Genomic DNA, 20,478 nt, shown 5'->3' with positions numbered 1-20,478 from the left:
ATTTATTTCAGAGGCTATCACAACTGAATAAATAAATAAAAAGGATGTCATGGAGATTAGATGCATTGGACTAGCAACTGAAAAAAAAAAAAAGTGAGTTCCCAAAGGGGCTATTGATAACATTGATAACATTCAGCCACTAGATGTCGCATTCTCCCTCCCATGTTCCATTGCATTTACTTCACAACAAGTCATTGCCAAGCACTTACCATCAACTTCAGCCATTTATCCGTTTTTTCCACATTACCTGACGACCCAGAGATACCACATGATACCAACGTTGTTATACTATTGACTCACAAGCCTTGTTAGAAGTGGGAACCAAATGTCAGATATCTTCCACAGAGATAAACAAAACATTCATTTTGGACCCGCCAAAAATGTTTTAATTATTAATTCACAATCATAATAATTTTTTTCAGGAAAAGCCATACATTTATTTGGCACCTTTCTAAAGGCTTTGGATGTATTTTTTTTTTTTTTAAATATTCGTCTACAAAAGTTTAAATATTTAAAGGTCCCATATCGTGCTCATTTTCACGTTCTTACTTGTATTTTGTGTTTTTACTAGAACATGTTTACATGCTGTAATGTTAAAAAAAACTTTATTTTCCTCATACTGTCTGCCTGAATATACCTGTATTTACCCTCTGTCTGAAACGCTCCGCATTTAAAAGGACTGGCAACGGAATTGCGTTGCTAGGCAACAGTTTGGGTCCATGTTTACTTCCTGTCAGCTGATGTTATTCACATTCACTGCATCAGGAGATAAACTGGGACACATTTGGAATGTTTACATTTAAAACTGTGTAATGGTCTAAATATTGTATATTTTGACATCACAAATGGACAGAAATCCTAACGGCTTGTTTCAAACGCACAATTTCTAAATACGGACTGTGTGTGTTTCTCCGTAGATTGAGCGTTTTGATAGTTTCACAGTATTTATATCGCACTTAAATCTGCTTTATAATATAAAAGACATGAAAATCTCACTTTTTACAATATGGGACCTTTAATAATAATAATGTTGATTAGCTACTAGTCAGTGTTTGCTTTTTGATCACTACCAGCAGCAGGTTATAGTTTGCCCGTGTCTTTTATTTATCAGAATTGTGTTTATTGCCAGGTGTAAGAGGTAGGAATTTGCTTTGGTTTTGTTGGTGCAAGTAAACAGTATAATAACAAAAGAATAGATAAAAACGTAAGAATAAAATAAGAATACAAAAAATAGAATTTCTACCAATATACAATATACAAAATAAGCTATAAACAAAAAATACAAATAAACATGACATATGACACATGACAAGGCAAGGCAAGTTTATTTATATAGCACATTTCATACACAAAGGCAATTCAAAGTGCTTTACATATATGAAAGCAAGATAAAAGAGCACAAAGTGCATAAGATAAAAACGAATAAAAGAATATAAAAATATAAGTTAAAATAAAAAAATAAAAAGGATAATAAAAACAATCAAAAGACAGTAAAGTGCAGCATTTGATCAATTAAGAAAAGCGTCTGAGAACAGTTTGGTCTTGAGTCTAGATTTAAAAGTGGCCACTGTTGGTGCATCTTTGATCTCATCTGGAAGTTTGTTCCACAGAGCAGCATCCACAAAGCTATATGATTTAACAAATCCCACCAACATCTTTTGTTATAATTGTTGGGGGGTTGTTATTATTATTAGTTGAGCCGGCTTTGCTGGAGAGCAGGAGAATCACATGAGGCCTTAAGGAGGATGGGCAGAGTTTTCAGAGGGTGGTACTCACTCACTCACTCACTCACTCACACAACAGAAAATTAATAATAAAATACAAGGAAATAAAAATAACAATAAAAATAAATACAAATTATGAAACTACACAAAATAAGCAGATTGTATTAAAATAATGAAATTTTAATAAAATAGAATAAAAGAGATAATGATCAACAATACAATGCTGATTAAACAAAATATAGTAAAATAAACACTATAAGGATAATGATAAATAAAAAAGTATAAACAATAAGATGACAGTGAAACAAATTTATGACATAAATTGTTTGCATTTATCATATTTATCTTGATATGAAAAGAGTAAGAGTAACTTAAGAGGATCTACTATAACATATAAATATTTAATAATAATAATGTTGTTTAGCTATTTTTGTTTATTTGTTTATTTGTTTTGCACAATTTAAGACTATACAACATAACCAAAAAAAAAAGAAGAATATACAGTGCAGGAAGAGGCAAAAACCCCACTGGGCTTATCTGAAGCCTCCACCTAGAGACAAGATTAATATAAAGAAATAATGTGACTACATAATAGTGATAACAAACAATTGGGAAACAAAAATGTATGACATAAATTGTTTGCATTTATCATATTTATCTTGATATCAAAAGGGTTGCAAACTTAAGAGGATCTACTATAAAACACAAATCTTTAATAATAATAATGTTGTTTAGCTATAGTCAGTGTTTGCTTTTTGATCACCACCAGCAGCAGGTTATAGTTTGCCCAGTCTTTTATTTATCCCCCACATCAGAATCAGAATCAGAACCAGAACCAGAATCAGAATCAGAATAGTGTTTATTGTGTAAGAGGTATACACTAGGAATTTGCTTTGGTTTTGTTGGTGCAAGTAAACAGTACAATAACAAAAGAATAGATCAACAAAATTGAATTTCTACCAATATACAATATACAAAATAACCTATAAACAAAAAATAAAAATAAACGTGATATATGACACATGACAAGAGCATGCATCCACAAAGCTATATGATTTAACTAATCCCAACAACACCTTTTGTTATAATTGTTGGGTGGGTGTTATTATTATTAGTTGAGCCTTTGCTTTGCTGGAGAGCAGGAGGATCACATGAGGCCTTAAGGGGGATGGGCAGAGTTTCCAGAGGAGAGGGTGGTACTATACTCACTCACTGCAATGCACTCACTCACTCACTCACTCACACAACAGAAAGTTTGGAGGCCAGCAGAGCAGTGTGGGATACCGACGGATAGGAAGTGACGGGACTGCATGAATTGCAAAAGGAGGAGAAAGAAAAAAAGAGGAATATCAACACAAAGCAGAATGAGGAGCAACGTGCGATCATAGGACTGTGGGAGGAGGTGAAATGCGCATGATCTTCTCCACGCCGGACTGAGAGACTTCCAATGGAAGTGAAAAGCAGAGATTATAGCAGCCTATAAAGGAGGTTGTCGTCTGATTTCCATGAAGTGCTGGGACCATATGGAAGCGCGACCTATAAAACCACACTTTATATGAATATGAAGGGAAATAAGACAAGATAAAATAGTTCAGTTGTTTTTGCGTCTGTTTTTTGGGGATGTTTGCGAGTTGCGCGTCTGCTGCGGCTCCGGTTCGGATACTGAGCCGTCTCTTCTGCGCCCTGCTGCTGGTGCTGGTGGTCGCTGTGGGACTCGGTTCGGAGCTGCGGGTCCGGGTCCGGCTCGCTGACGGACTGGTGACCGAGGAGGTCCTGGAAGCGGACAGTGAGAGGGACTCCATATCGCTCGAGTTCAAGCAGGGAGACGGGACGCTCGTCACTTTTCTGGCGGATTTCAAGCAGGTGAGAGGTGGTGTTGTTTACTAAACCTACTAAAACCGTGTTGTACCCTTTACGGGGATGTTATACTGCCACTCTGGTGATATATATGATGTTAGGAAGTATCAAACTACTTTATAACTGTAAAAAACTTGTTATTGAGCCAAGTTCTTGGTTCCCACAAAGGTTGTCTTGGGTGCATCAGGGCTTCTTGAGAGGTCTTCACTAGTGGGTGTCAAATAATGTATTAAAGGTCCCATATCATGCTCATTTGCAGGTTCATACTTGTATTTTGTGTTTCTACTAGAACATTGATATATGAGAGTTAGAAAGTCTCAAATTACTGTATAACTGTAAAAACAAAAACAAAAACGTTTACAACTGAGCCCAGTTCTTGGTTCTTGATTCCCTGGTTGGTTCCCTTGGTTTTGCTCCTTGAGAGGTCTTCACTAGTGGTTGTCAAGTAATGTATTCAACAATTTAATAGTAATGCAGTCAGTTCATTTAATGTTTAAAAGCCACTCTTGGTCGTGCTTAGAATTAGGCCAAATCAGAGATGACCCTATTCCTTGTTTTGGGGACTTTGGGACCTCCTGAGTCCTGTTAGGGACGTTATACTGACACTCTGGTGATATATATGAGATGTGGAGGATGATGTTTTTCTTCACATTTTGTTAACTTGTTGTTGTTTAACTTTTGTTGTATTTTTAAAATTATGTTAGTTTAGATCTTTCTTCCTTTTTTGTTATATATTTTTTTCTCCTGGGGTTGGGATGGAGGTCCTTTGTATATAAGCCTGTGGCTTCCTGACCTCTCCTGACACATTTCTTGTTTGTTTTTTTTCATTGGCTGGATTTTTTGTTTTATATATTATATATCTTTTGTGGCGGACTTCAAGCAGGTGAGAGAGAGGTGGTCCTGTTTACTAACCCAACTAAAACCTTGTTGTAACCTTCAGGGGGGACGTTATACTGACACTCTGGGGATAGATGAGAAGTGGAAGATGATGTTAGAAAGTCTCAAACTACTTTATAACTGTAAAAAACTTGTTATTGAGCCCAGTTCTTGGTTCCCACAAAGGTTGTCTGGGGTGCATCAGGGCTTCTTGAGAGGTCTTCACTAGTGGTTGTCAAATAATGTATTAAAGGTCCCATATCATGCTCATTTTCAGGTTCATACTTGTATTTTGTGTTTCTACTAGAACATGTTTACATGCTGTAATGTTCAAAAAAAACTTTATTTTCCTCATACTGTCAGCCTGAATATACCTGTATTTACCCTCTGTCTTAAACGCTCCGTTTTAGCGCATTTTGACGGAATTGCAATAGAATTGCGTTGCTAGGCATCAGCTTGGGTCCATGTGTACTTCTTGTCAGTTGATGACATTCACATACACTGCAACCAGGAATAAACTGGGACACATTTAGAATGTTTACGTTTAAAACTGCGTAAAGGGTCTAAATATTGTATATTTGTAACATCGCGAATGGACAGAAATCCTGACAGATTGTTTCAAATGTAGAGTTTCTGAATACGGGCTGTGTGTATTTCGCTGTGGATTGAGTGTTTCGATACTTTCACAGTATTTATTTAGGACTTAAGCCTGCTTCATAATAAAAAAAACATGAAAATCACCCTTTTTTATAATATTTCCCCTTTAAATAATTTAATAGTAATGCAGTCAGATCATTTAATGTTTAAAAGCCACTCTTTTTCGTGCTTAAAATTAGGCAAAATCAAAGATGTTCCTTGTTTTGGGGACTATGTGGGACCTCCTGAGTCCTGTTAGTGGACCCCCAGCCTTCACTTTATAGGAACCACTGATTTAATTTAAATCATATAACCATTCCACCTAATTGAAGCTTCAAAATACAAAGGGTGTGTGTCTGTCTCACATGACCAGAAAGCTCTGCCCTAACAAATCTAAAAAGTCATGTCCCTATAGTGATGGGGTCTATAGCAGTGGTTTTCAGTGGGACCCCTAGGGGTTCCAGGGGGTCCCCGGCAAAAAGGGGAATCATTTATTTTCACTATAAGTAACACAATAACAGAATTTATGACTATTTTGGTAATTGGTTTCATACACTGTATGTAATAAAACATCTAAAAGAAAAAATCCTATTAGTTGCGGAGGGACAGCTGAGACAACACCTTATCAAATGGGGGTCCGTGGTCTTATTTGAGTCATTTTAAGGGTCCTTTTAGGAACCACTGGTCTATAGCCCAAAACCAAAGTGTGATAAGTAGGAGGAAATTACCTTTTTCCTAGATGCCTTTTATCATGAGATCAGCCCCAAATCCATACTCTTATCAAGGCTGAAATCAGGTAACCACAATGGTGGTCAAGCTGCCTCTGATGCAGGGTCAAAAATCTATCTGAAGCTTAAAGGGAATCATCCCGAAAGTAGAACTTAGTAGTAGTTTCATTCATCTTTCTCCATCCCAGCTTGAGTTCCACAGAGGTCAAGCCAGCTGCTGCTCCTTAGATGTGGATGTCCACAGACACCCCAGTGGCCCTAAAGCCCCTCCGCCCAGAGCTGATCATCAGCGGCCATATTTAGCATTCTTCTAAAAGTAGACCAGCAGATCAAGTGTCCCTCCCTGACCACTACTACATTTGTGATTTTTTTTAATTTTTTTAAAGATGACACGGTTTCACTTATGACAATGACTACTCAGGGACACATAAATATCAATCCTGGAAGGAAAACTACAACTGCAGTGAGTAAAGGGAGGGTGGACTCACAGAGGCGCACGGAGCAAAGGCATGTGTCTGTGATGGTTGCTGTCACACAGAAGCTGACAGGCTGGCGAGATGTGAAGGGGGAGATTTACCCGGATTAAGTGGGCATGTCTGACCTTTTTGATCTGCACGTCTGGTTCACTAACCAAAACAGCTAATTTAGAGTTGAAAGAGACGAGTCCGTCGCCCCCCAATCATTGGTCACACACCGATATGAAGAGACGTACACTGATCTGTGAGCAGGGAGCTTGTTGCTGCGTCCCTTCACGCATGCACACATACATATGCACATATGGTTTTGTTTATTTGAATAAAGCCAACAGAACCTCTCAGATCACTTTACTTTTCCGCTGCCCCCCTCTTTCTTTCTTTCTTTCTTTCTTCCTTTCTGTGTCTCTTCCTCCCCCTGTCCCCCTCTCTCTGTCTCTTGCTCACTTCTTCCTCCTCAGTTTCTCCTGCATGTGGTTTTCATTCAGCTCTTGTGCAGTATCTCCAAGATTTATGGAAAGTTGGAAGAGCTGTCACTTCCAGCTGCCATGAATATACAGTCCAGATGAACGCATGTGGGAAGAAGATTGTTTTAACAGAGATGTTGAACACTGGAGGTTTATAATGATCTATAGAGGTGGATAGATAGGTACCCTACAGGTTAAAGTATTATTCCAGTTACTCATTAAGTAAGCGAGCATTTCCCTTCTTCTTTGCCATCACTCGGATCATTACCGTAAATAATCATCAGACAGCAGCCGTCTTGCTCTTTTCTGCTTTGTGACTACGTGGCAAAGATGTGACGGTAAATGCTATAGTCATTAGACACTGGTGGAGTGGTCGGCTGCAGGAAGTTTAGTCAACCTTATCCAAGCAATGAATCAGTGTGAGAATCAGCCGGGCTGTGATTTCAGGATGGTTACGTTTGCTCCGGAGGCATGTGGACATATGGAAAGGATGATGTGGTTTAGCTTGCTCAGGATACCTCTGCGTCATGTTGAGTAAATCTCTTCACGTAGATATTATCGCCTGTTAAACTCAAACCACTGAAGAATCATTGTTGTGAAATAGATGCATCATGGGAGGGAGTTGATCATCCACTGTGTATTCTATAATTGCATGTATAGGTTGCTTAACTTGCTCAAATCTTCAGGGACTTGTTAGTAATCTCACTATTCCATTCCTATGGCATCACGGTGAAGTATTTATGGCCAAATCCATTCTAAATAATGTAAAATTGCATCTGCAATCTGTTTGCATTTCAGTAACATCCTGATGACATGCTCAGTGTCGGTGCTGTTGTAGCCTAAAACAGACAATTCCTCCTAAGTTGTTCGCCGATTCAGTGCAGATTTTTCCCTTCAGCAACCACTGCGACAATTTATGGTCTAACACAGTCTAAGACCTTGAGCTGAACATAAACCATGTCTTGGAGTTTAATCCAAAGGAAATGTCTCTCATATTTGAGAGGCTGTTTTGGGTCGTTCCAGATGTAGAAACTTTGTCAGAGGAGCTAATCAGTCTGTACTCTGTGTGTCTCATGTGTAACCAGTGGGTTTGATCAATGCAGGAATGTGAGTGACTTCACAGGCCTCTCGGCTGAGTTAACACTTGAAGGAGGTTTAATTTCTGGGATGCAACAGTGCACATCTTTGTGCATCTATGGTTACATGCACCTTGGCTCTATGATAAAACATCTGTGATGACAGTTTTAACATAGTTTTATTCTGTTTTGATTTATTTAAAGATTGAAGAAATATTTGGCCTCGAGAAATGCAGAATAATTTGAAAAGGCTGTTTTAAATTTGGAAAGCTTTCCACCCACACAGATCATGTTCTAACAATCTGCTGTCCTCACAGAAATGCCGAAATAGTTGAAAAGTGCTTAAAGGGGACATATCATGAAAAACATACTTTTCTAGTGCTTGTGCCTACCAACCCACAAACTGTGAAATTAGACAACCCAGTCAGTTTTTTGTGGGCTGCCAAGATCAGAAAACATGTGATTCAACAAGCCATTCAGATTTGGCTCCCCTTCCTATGTCACAGGCATGCTCATTAGAATATATCACCCCCATCTGAGTATTTCTACACACGGCTTGAGAACTACCTTTGCAAAGATGCACCATATTTTTCTCGCTAGCCAACCGGAGCAGACTGGAGCTGCGTCCGACATGAAAATGTTTACATTACATACCCAATATGTGTACTATAATTCAACATACTTTTGTGTGAATAAACAGTAGTATGTATCTTTTCGGACACAATGAGCAGTAATTTATGTAATTTATAGCCCGTGCCAACCTCATGTGACCAAAATGATGATTTGTGAGAATCACAAAGTCTGAACTAATTAAAACAAATATTGCACCTAGTAAAGTGAAATCTTATACCAGATTAGATTGAAGTGTTATTGACGTCCGTTATGAACGACGTCATCACTACCGCATTGCATTGTGGGATATTTATGCCACCGTTGTGTCCAGTGTTTGCATACTGTAATATTTCACCGGAAATAGTATGCAATTCGCGTACTATTACTTTCATACTAAGGTTTAGGACATACAAAAAAATCTCACATACTGTTTTAGCGTACTAAAGCAAGTTAGTATGGAAATTTGGACGCAACCTGTGCTTTTTCGGGAAGTGGGCTTAAAGAGACAGGTGCTAAAATGGAGCGTTTCAGTGAATACAGGTATATTCAGACAGACAATATGAGAAAAATAATGTGTTTTTTGAACATTAAAGCTTGTAAACATGCTCCAGTAGAAATCCAAAATGCATGTATGAACCTGGAAATGAGCATGATATGTCCCCTTTAAACATTGTCTTTTGGGGATGCATAAGCCACTTAAGCCAGTAGCTTTCAAAAAGCTTCATTATTGCTATCCATAATACAACATCAAACTATTTCCAAAGTGTTTTTCTGCGCTGGACAGTTTAAAATGCATCCACATCATCAGTGTAGACGTGGCATGAGAGTGACCCCTCGCTCTGCTGATGGGTCACGGAAGCAACAGATGTTGGAGCTCACTTGACACTCACTATCTCACACTATCATGATAAATGGGTCTGGATTTTGTCAACAATGGCGCCCTGGTGAGAATGAGCTCTCTTGCTGTTTTTATTGATTCTCATTTCATTTCGGCCTTATAAATAGGATTGTGTTTCTGCCCGGAGCAGGTCTGCTCAGGTCAGTTCACTCTAGTGTATATTCTGATTGTCTTCAAAGCACAGAGGCTTTATGGATACGCCCAACAGTAAGCTCGCTGTGAGAATGGATTGGAGATTCTTCACACACCCTCATGTGCTATGTCAAACACAAGAGGAGAGTTGGGGGTGGGGAGGCAGGTTGGTCGGCCTTTCTTTGTCCCCTCCCTTTGGGATATACAGCACAGTATCAGCCTTCACATACTGTATCACATGATGTCAAAATTGTACAAATGGTTTTTGGCTGTGGCCTTTATTAACAATTAGTCAGACTCTCCTGTGTGGGAGGCTCGCTGACAATCCCATTTTTATTTGTGGGAAATGCCGTTGTTTGCCAAATGAAGCAACTGCTGGTTGTTTTTCCCTGATGGCAAGTACTGTACATCAGTTGCAAGTCGGTGCAGTGCAGTCACCACATTTCATGACTTGTTTTTTTTTTCTTTTTGACTGCCACACCTTGCCTCCCACTCAATCCTGACACACCATCCCACTGTGTCACTTGCACAAACTTGTAAAGTCTTTTTCACAGGTAAGTGTCACCTGTTCTGGGAAATGTTGTTGTTGTTTCAGACACAGTTTAGGGGCACATGAGCTTTCCTCTCCACTGACGTGAAAGGTCACAGTGAGTCATCTGCGAGTCACCAACGCTCAGTGATATCATCTATTTGAGTGAGTCTGTTTCTTCTCCTTAACCCAGATATTTGAGCCTTTGTTTACTTTGCGCATTACCTTAGAAAACCTCTCCTCCTACTCAGTTTTCCTTTTCATGCTATGGCTCCTTTCAGTGTGGGAGAGAGAAACTGCACAGATAAGTTACTGCGCACTAAAACAAGATGCGTGATTCAGAGGTAGAAAGTGATCTCTGTCTCTGACGTGTTACTTGGAATTTGAGTACATTAAGGTCCTGTGAGGTTACTCAAATACACAGATTACACATTTTACCTGAAATTATTTCAGATGTGGGTTGTTTTTTACGCTGTTTCTGTTTCTTTCATTACAATGTGTGCAGGCAGCAGACCCTTTCACAGATGAACCCACACTTAATCTTTATCCTCGCCACCCTTTGTTCCCTGCTGACTCTGAATCCCAGCAAAATGGCTTCTTCTGTGGCCTTGTTGTGGCCCTTCAAGGCCCCGCATTGGCCCCCTTTGGCCTCTCGTGGCCCCTCAGCCCCTGTTGATGTCTTTATCCTTTATCTTCCTCCCGCCAGCTGGCCAGATGTTCGTCTGTAATGCTGCGGATAAAGAAATACTTCCCGTTCCCACAGTCATGCAGGGAGAGAGGACACAGCGGAGAGAGACACCTTTTTTTAAATTGTTTCCAACGATCAGGGACGGTTTAATGCAGGATGCTGTGGTCTTTGAAGCACAAGAAGACGGTAGTTGTGGCTTGCATTGTGCATAGTTGTAATCATTTCAAACTACCTCAGAGGTTTTAAGATTGCAGTTGGCAACAAAAAAGCCAAACAAAGGGTTTACTCGGCCAAAGCTCCTGTTCTGTTTTCAACACAGTGTCCTGAGGTGTCCTTTTGTCAAATTCATGGCTGTGTCCTTTTGGCTGGCTCAGCCTGGTCAGTTTCAAACTAATTTATTGTGTTTGGCTTCACCCCTGTGACAGCTCAGTCAGTTCCGGTGCTAAAGTTATAGGGGTCTACACCTGGGAGGGTATTACATCATCCTTCTTCTTGTCAAATAAACTGCTTTCGTGTTACTTTTCCAGCCATAAAACACTGCTTGTATTGTCTGAAAAAAGCAAGGAAAGTCTAGAAAAGAAAGGGATGAAAATATTTTAAAGAATACTGCTTGGTTTTCCTGTTTAAAGGAGACTTTTGCAAGTCGCATTTTCCAAATAGATTCATAAAACTGACCTCTCCTGTTTTTTCTTTTACTCAGATGACAGTTCACACAAACACGGATTACATTTTAACTTTTTTAATGACATTTTAAATGTAAGAATTTAATTTTTGTGTTGGTCGTTTAAGTATAGTTGCATATAAGGCTTTGAAATAGACAGAATTATTCAAATATCCGCCATAAAGATATTACTAATGAGATATAGTTGATAGGATACCATTGTTTCTAAATGCTTTCTCATTAAATAGCTGTTTGTGTGTCCCCTGCAACAGGATATGAGAGCTGTGGGACAACTATTAGAGGCTGAATGGGGGCTGTAGCCCTCTCTATTGTTTACGCCTTATCTATCTGCCTCATTTCCTTCACTGTTAGCACCCAGTGTTTGTGTCCCTCTCATTTCCTGAATGCAAAGTCTCCATAAACAGTTTTGGTGTCTGGATAATTGTATCCAGATTCTGTGTGAATGAGTAGTTCCCTGGTTGTGGCCTGCACATACTTTGCACAGGTTTAAAGACTTTTAAAGTTTAAATCTGAGTTTCTGTGGCTGTATTTCTAAGTTACCTTCCACTGCTGTCAGGAGAAGGGCAACACCTTTCTTTCCGCGGCCTCCAGTGTTTGTATTGTCCATTCACTGCCACTGTTTACTAATTGGTTCGCTCTTTGGACAGCCAGGTGTGACCAAGCCCCAAATGTGACTCCACATTCCTGCCTTTGGAGCCGATGTAATTAGCTTCAACTCAAGCATTTCTTAGCGCAGCGGCTTTTCTCCCGCTGCTTTTGTCTGTGTGAGTCTGTCTCACGCCTCTCTCTCCCCCTCTGCCTCCCAACATGATCTTTAATCCCTGCCCACACCTGGGCTCCCCTCATGCACCAAGGCAAATATCCTCCCCATCACCAAACATGTTAAATCCGTATGTTGTTTTTAAAGGGGGAGGCCGAGCCATTTGGGCAGGTTAGGGGTCCCTAAAAGTAAACACAACATTTCATCACTTATGTCTCTGCAAATATAGGCCAAAAGGATAAACTGGGAGCCGGATTGATGCTGAAACAGAGCTTTTATTTTAGCGTCATAGATTTGTGTTCATTAGCTGTTGTAGTGTTAAAATCTAGTTGTTGTTTTTAATATGTCAGAAATTTTGGCTCCAGCTCTAACAGCTTGTTTGAAAAAAAAAATACCAACTCAAATACCCAGGCGGACCCACAGTGATCCCCAATGACTCATCAGAGCGTGGCCAGCCATCGGCCTTATCAACAGACAGGGTCTTAGGGGGGATTGGAAAACAGGAAGGACCTCCTGCACAGGGGATAGCTACTGGCACACTGTTTGTGTTTGTGTGTCCGTGCGTCTATGCGTTTGTGTGTGTGTTTCAAAGTCCATCCGCTCGTGCAAGTGTGAGTTGGTACCGTTAGTATTGCTCCCAAAGTGAGACGTACATGCAGTAGTACATTTAAACTGCTCTCAAAGCTCTCGTTTTCACAGCCAGTAAACCAGGTATGTCCTCTGTGAAGAGGGCACATTTTGGCTAGCTGGGTTACAACTACAGTGATGGAGAATGTTCACTGTAAATGGCACCCTTTGAGTGTCTGAATAGGCTTTTGTGCACCTCTTAAATAACCTGGCCCACCAAAGGTAACCACCAGTGAAACAGCCCCCCACCTCTCTCCTGTTTAACAGGTCTTAGTATGACCCACTAGTCGAGTTGCATGAATACAGACTTGTGTTTGGCTGCTGGCCAGTGGTAGTTTGTCTGCAAACGGACTAAGTCCCGGGTGTCAAGGAGCAATGCTCTGGAATCTGTACTTGTGTGGATTATTTATAGCCGTGCTGACATTTACACTGCTCTCTGGTCGGGGAAAAACTCAAGGCTTCGCTGTCCTTTGATTATGGTATTACCCGCCTTTTTCAAGAGGGCCAAATGTCACTCTTTTAATTCTTAATGTCCGCACCTGGTGATTTTCTCTAAATGTTGGTCTGCAGACCTTTCATTTTACATAGCTCTGTGGACATCCACTTTTAGGGGGTGACTCATTTTCCTGGTATAGGCTTCACTACTTTAAGGAGTTCTTGTGAATTCAAGTGGACTTGCTCATTTTCAAGCTCCAGCAGGCCCACTTGACTATGATGTCCAAAGTGTGCCTACTCAAATGTGTCATAACCTGCTTTAACTTTGTCTACTGTTTCGTAATCTGGGATTTTTGAATGCTGAAACTTTATCTCCTCCCATAGCACAAATGAAGCAGGTTCTGCCACAACAGGAAGCCGTTTGTTACCCCCTGATATCCCACAGGAGCTTGACACCTGCCTCTATCATATTTGTCTGATATCCTGTCAAAGTCATACAGTACCAGTATCTTCCCCCATCAGCAGTTTGCATAATTCCCTGCACTCCATCAGCCCACTTTGCAAATTTTAAAAGAGGTAGCTATTGTTTGATCAGTCAGTTCTCTCTCTCCTGTCATCACAACAACAGGTGTAAAACCTCCTTTAATCACACATTTCACTATTTTGCTGCATTTTCTTTCATCACACTTTTTTGAGTGTGTGTCTGCACAAACGAGTCAGTGTATGCATGTGCCAGCGCCGGTTTCAGGCAGGCACAAGTGAGGCTCGTCTTGTCCAAACAAACGGTTGAATCCAGCAGCTTCTGTCTGGATGGAGATGTGGCGAGATGATGTCATTGTTATTACTCTTTTTGCTTTCAGAAGCCACGCTGATTATTATCTCAGCGGCACATAAACCACTAAGATATCAACACTGGTTTGTTATTGCCATTTAAAGGCTACGATTACATTTAATTTCCCTTAACAGTTGGCTGTAGACGGAAATATTTTACTGTGTCTTTTATTCAGTGCTACCTGTATGATTAAATGAATAGTTGGAGGGCTAGATGAGAGAGGTAGATGGGAAGATCGAAACCACAAATTGTCCTATTTACAATTAAATTTTTTTAAGATTAAACAAACCACATATAATGTCTCAATTGGTAAACTTTAGAGATGCTGTTAGGCGGATTTTGTTACCTTCGGACACAGCCAGGCTAATCTCTATAAACAGATTCTGCATTCACATGTAGAATCTGTAGGCAATGGGAACGATTTTTGGTATTGGAAGCGTTTCCATTTGTAGTCAGTAGCATTGACCAATCACATTCAAGCAGGTTTTGGTTGAATGCAGGCAAACTGTCGTGTCTAGAAGGTAACCAGCAAATTGCAAAAAATTGCAAAAATGTGCAAAAAAATTGCAAATACTCTCGTGAGACTCGGTGCCCGATGACCTATCCTAACCTTAACCATCTCGTGAGAGTTTCCCAAATTGTGAGTTACACAACCCAGGTAGCTACTGTATAGTCCGTGTGGAGAGCAAAAGAGTTGAAACGCATCGACCCAAAATGCAATCTGGGAATCCACCGGCTAACGCCTGACGATGATTTAGCTTTTTATTGATTTAATATTATCTTGTTAACTGGCTACTTGTGAAACCATCTGATCGTACCCATCGTCTCTCAACTCCAACTCCAGTCTCAATCTTCCGATTAGCATCTCAAGTTGCTAATCGGACTGTAAACAAGGAGCAGCACGGAAAAGGACGTTTTGGGCCCGGATATCCGCTGGCTATACCAGAACCCGAGAAATACAGCCCCTTGCCCCCAGAGGTTTATCCGCCATCAGACCTATAGCCGATGGGCTCCGAGATTGGAGCCGGGCCAGCTGGTTCCCTCTGTTTCCAATATTAATGCTAAGCTAAGCTAATCGACTGCAGGCTGTAGCTTCATATTTATCATACAGGCATGAGAGTGGTATCATTTTTCTCATCCAACACTTTCCGCAAGAAAGCAAAATAAGTGCATTTCCCAAAATTTCAAACCTTATTTTCAAGATTTTCTATTGTGTGCAGATGATTCAACTTGACACAAAGTTACATCAGAATAAGTGAAATGCTCTCCCCTCGCCCTTTTCGAACTAAACCCAAATGCAGGGCAGCAGAAGTAGACAATCATTAATCTGGACACATAATGACACCAGAGGAGGAGGAGATCTCAGCGTCTACACCGCTACGCCATTGAGTAAGTTCCAAAGAAGCAGAGTTTGTGGAGCTGCCCTGCTTCTCTGTAATTACCCAGAGAGCCCTGGGGCAAATCTATGTGGCTGACACAAATGCCTTCCCCTCGTCTTTCCCTCGCTCTCTGCCTACGTACACACACTGTGTCCCAGCGTAGCGCCATGTGTCTGCAATATGGGAGGTCTTGAAGTCGTGGCCTCCGCGTCTCCCTACACTTGAGGGGAAATGGCACTCATGGCCGTCCTCTCTGTCGGCATTGTGCTCCCTCTTTCCTTACATCTCACTCTCTTCGCTGTGATGTATTCATGCCTCCTAAAGCTTTGACATTCTCTCTGATCATTCAGACTTTGTTCTTTTTGTAAAAAACCACAGGGTCATAGTATGGCAACATCTATACTCTGTGTTTCTACAGTCCTTCGATGCCATGTTTTAATACATTGATCAGCTCACTAGAGTTTAATATCACATGAAGGCTGTGAATCAATATTTGCTTAGTAATTTGCATTCCAAAGGTCAAATAGTATCAAATGATTGTCTTGTGTAATGCCCATGTTTGTATTGTACGCCTGCCAGAAACTCCTTTCAAGGACAAAGGTGTCTGTTAGAATGAGGAACCAGTGATCATGCTAAGTAGTCTATAAAGAACTACAGAGCGTAAACACTCTTCTAAGTCAGGTTGTATTGCTTTCTTGCCAGTGTGTACACTTCAGCATACAGGAAGTGGGACAGAAGAGCTTAAGGAGAACTCAATGGGGTTATCTCGGGGCTGTTTATCTATCCCAGAGTCCCTCCTGCTCCGGGATCGAAAGCCTTCAAAATGCTACTCCTCTGCAGCCTGTTTGCTTCAGACGGGTGTGTGAAAAGCGGAGGAGGGGTGTTTGGGACTATGTGTGTCTTGAAGCTGAAGCCAGCAAAGAGGGGGGGGTGTCTGATGAATAGGAAGACAGGTCTGCTGCTCTGCTCTCCCCACTGTTGGAGCTTCCCATCATGCTTTGCATGCCCTCTCACAGAACTCTTTATGGCCTTGGGTCTGGCGCCAGATCTCTCACACACTTGCCAACAGCAACAAGTTTTTTTTTGGTGAATTCTCCACTATCACTATTTTCCTACTTCTACGGTTCCACATAAAACAGTGTGGTAAAATGTTTCTGACTTTTTTACGGCATGTGAGGAAAGTCTGATAAGTTTGTAGAGAAACAGGCCCCAAGCCTTAATTTGACAGTACAAATAACCAGAGCACGACTCGAGCAACGTCGCACAGGCCTACAGACAATAAAAAGTATCAACAGACTGTCAGATGAGGCTCTATGAGCGTCGTGAACATAAACCCCTCTTTGCTTTCAACAGACCGTTGTTTGAACATCTTTGAACTCCACATATTGAATTACTTTGAGTGTCTGGAAAAAGTGCCGCACTAAGTACCGGAATGGAAAGAATATTTGTTGTAATCTGTATGAGCCTGCACATATAAACTGTGAGTTATTATTCTTCGCTTCAGTGTCTTCTGGGAATCGTCTGTTTATCCGTTCAGCCAGTCATCTCTCATCCTTTGTGTCTTCTCGCAGGATGTGAAGATATTCCGTGCGCTTATCCTGGGCGAGCTGGAAAGAGGGCAGAACCAGTACCAGGCGCTGTGCTTCATCTCTCGCCTCAGCCGCAATGAGATCATCCCGAGCGAGTCCATGGCGCGTCTCAGACAGGTATGACGTCAAGCAGGATTAATGTGTTACATTATCAACATTTTCAGCTCTTGAAAAGTTAAATGTTTGCAGTATATATTCAGAGCATCTGAGGGTGTGAACGCTGATCATTTGTGTTTGTGTCTGCACAGAAAAATCCTCACGCCATTCGCTTGGCGGAGGAGCGGAGAGGACTGGAGCAGCTGATGATGAGCGCGGCGGTCAATCTCAGTCAGGCCTCTCAGCTCAGCTCCCACATCCACAACATGTGTAGCGAGGCCCGGGAGGCCATCTACACCAGGGAGTCCGACGTCGAACACTGGCTGGACAAAGGTCAGTAGTCATCTTATGTTTGTTTTTGGCAGAAGTTCTGTGGCGGCGAAATGTCTGTCTGCTCTCCTATCTCTTTCCTGTCTCTCCTGACCCCCCAGATTGTCTCTATCCACTCTATCTCTGCACTGACACTCTTTATCTCCCCAGACACTCTCTATCTTTCCTGTTTCTATCACCCAAACACCTCTTTCCACTTAATTTTAGTGATATTACCCCCAGCATTATCTCTGGCTTTTTGTTGATAAGGCTCTATTACTGTTCATGCTATCTCTGTTTACCTTCCCCCTTGTCTCTTTACATTCCTGATAAATCTTCCACTTTTATCTTCTTTAAAAACAACTGTCCAAGAAATAACGTGCGACATTATTGTACAATCACTTAACCTAGTTTGAGAACATTAAGTATTTGTTTTTAAAGGCCTTTTTTTACAGTGGGATCCAGTATCTTAATAGCAATGAAGTCCAAATTGTTCAAGCTGAGGAGAATCCATATGACAGCACTATTGTCCACTGACAGTACTGTTACAGAGGAAACAATGTTGATGGTCATGGTTCACCAAGCACTCCGCACCATTATCAGCGGAGGGAATCACAGTAGCATCTCTTTTGCATGACAAAGCTCCTCTTTTACTGCACAACCTCCCTTCTTTTTAGCCAATTCAGTCCTTAATTGAGTGAAATCAGATTCACATAACTCTGTGATAGCTTGCTTTTGTTTTTGATACAACAAGCTCTCTCCTGTCTGTGTTACAGGAGTGGATGGCTCCATATTCGAGGTCCTGCCCCAAACAACGGAGGCGCCCAGCTTCCAGGCCTGTCACTCTACTAAAGACTTGTGGCAGCCATGTCTCTGCACATACAGCCTGCGTCTGGAGTGGTATCCGTGTCTGCTCAAGTACTGCCGCAGCCGGGACACCGTGGGCAAAGGCTCGACCTACAAGTGTGGCATAAAGAGCTGCAGCAAGGGCTTCCATTTCACTTACTATGTTCCCCAAAAACAGCTATGCCTATGGGACGAGGAGACCTAGCATTTTGTTCTGGATGGTTAAGAAAAGAGAAACACATTTTTATCCCCCAGTCATGCTATTCAAAGTAAACACAGTAACACTGGACCTCGGTTTATTTGATGCTCAGTGAAGCTGTCTCAGGTGGGGGGAGCAGTGAGATCCAGATGTCCAAGCTGAAACAGACATGAATTCAGGTTCCAAATGAGACCAAAACCTTTTGAGGAAGGAGAGATGCAGCACGTCTTTCGGAGAGGACCCTTAAGCCTTTTCTGGGAAATATCGACATATCGTTGTCAGCTTCGTTGCCAAGAAGCTGTCACTTTTGTGCCTTTTTATGGAGAAGTTATTGGAGCAGATGCCAACAACAATAACCCTCCCAAACAAACTACGGTATGCACGAAGCTGGAAAGTGCATTTCCGGTCAATTAAACACCAGCAAAGGAACAACAGAGTCCCACTCTGATCACAAGAGTCCTACTGGACAAACCATCCTGGTGAAGGAAAATATGGATGGTGGATTCTTATAAAGCTCTGTGAAAAACAGACAGCAAAACGCCTGTTTATAGCAATGTAAGCTGGCTGACAAAGGAAACGCCTATTCAATGCTGGCTTTATTTATTTTGGTTGCAAAGTGAAATTATTGAGGACTATTTTTTTTTTGTCTTTTTTGCATTAAAGAAGCTCTTAAAGTCTAAACCACAGGTCCTCAGTAACAATAAACACATTTCAGATCATTTTAACCTCTTGGAGTTTGGATGTTGTTTCTATACTCATCCATATGTCATGCTTTTTTGTGGCCAAGTCTTCATGTTTGTGAATGGATAAACAGGTTTATTATCTTCTTTAATAGGACAGTTGTAGCTCTGCTTTGCCCCATCAATACCCACGGGGGACACCTCATGCCCACCACTCACATTCTCAGTCTGTTTAAAGTGTAAAATAAACCAAAGTCCAAGGAAATACTTTCAAAAGAAAGGTGTAATGTTTCAGTTTCTAGAGACAGACTCTTCACTGTGGTTTTTTTCCATGTTAGGATTCACTAAAACTGCATTATGGCCTTTTTAATAACCTATACTGCCATCTTCTGGTCAAACAGTGTTTCTGTTTCTTGTGTTTTTTGTTGGATCCCAATGCCAAAACTCTGGTTTTTGGTTTGTCTGTTCATGTCAACAGTTAAATATCTATAATTTATGCAACTCAAATCCCTGATAATGTTTCTTGCGTAATTCATTTCTTGAACTTGTGGGACCAAATTTAATTTTGTCTGTCAGTCCTTTAGAGTAATAGGTTAAAGTATAATTTTGGTTTGTCTTACCTCCATCTTCATTTCAGTCTTCGCTGCCATATCAAAAGATAATTTTGTGTTTTGTGTGTTGGTTTGTCCTCCTGCTAACTAAAGAACCAAATGAGTGAAACATTTCTATTTGTGACCTTTACTGGTGATCAAGTGCCTTAACATTTCCACTGATACCTTTGCTATGTAATTGTAGATTAAGTTTGTAAACATATTTTTTCTATGAAAGAGTTTTGAATATGTTGTAAAAAGTTGCCATAAGGAGAAAATTAAGCAGTTAGGTAATGTACCATTTTAAAAGTTGAGTTTTACATGAATTGTTTCAATAAAGTCTTTCTTTGCACTGCATATACAATTGTAAGTACTTATTTTTTGAGCATTTTGGGGACATTTTATGTCTTTATTAGGGATGCATCGATCCGACTTTTTCAGTCCCGATATTGATACCTGGGCTTGGGTATCAGCCGACACCAAGTACTGATCCAATACCAGTGTTTAATTAATCAGATGGCTGTAAGCCTCACTGTGTGGAAGTGACTGGGATTATTATTTTATGTGTGAGGCAACATCAGGCTTGAATCTTCAAAATTAACAGGAATTACAATCAAATGTAAACATTTTTAATGCAGCAACAAAATTGGTCAAAACTTAAACAGGAATTAAAATTCCAGTCTATAATGTATATAGTATATAAACATAAAATTTAATTTAATAGATCGGCCACATTGTCACCGATATCCGATCCAGCT

General features: G+C 40.7%; 1 protein-coding gene across 1 annotated transcript; it reads left to right on the top strand.

Annotated features, from left to right (window-relative positions):
* The first annotated feature begins 2,931 nt into the window (after nucleotides 1-2,931).
* Nucleotides 2,932-20,077, top strand: oafa (OAF homolog a (Drosophila)). The gene is made up of 4 exons (XM_074642008.1): nucleotides 2,932-3,587; nucleotides 16,983-17,117; nucleotides 17,249-17,429; nucleotides 18,182-20,077. Exons 1-4 carry the CDS (start codon nucleotides 3,345-3,347, stop codon nucleotides 18,454-18,456), a joined length of 834 nt encoding a protein of 277 aa, XP_074498109.1. The 5' UTR covers nucleotides 2,932-3,344; the 3' UTR covers nucleotides 18,457-20,077.
* The last annotated feature ends 401 nt before the right edge of the window (nucleotides 20,078-20,478 follow it).

This window comes from Sebastes fasciatus, chromosome 7 (genome assembly GCF_043250625.1).
Source record: "Sebastes fasciatus isolate fSebFas1 chromosome 7, fSebFas1.pri, whole genome shotgun sequence".
NCBI classification, from domain to species: Eukaryota; Metazoa; Chordata; class Actinopteri; order Perciformes; family Sebastidae; genus Sebastes; species Sebastes fasciatus.
The sequence above is the reverse complement of the archived record's forward strand: the minus strand, read 5'-3'. Positions and strand labels throughout refer to the sequence as shown.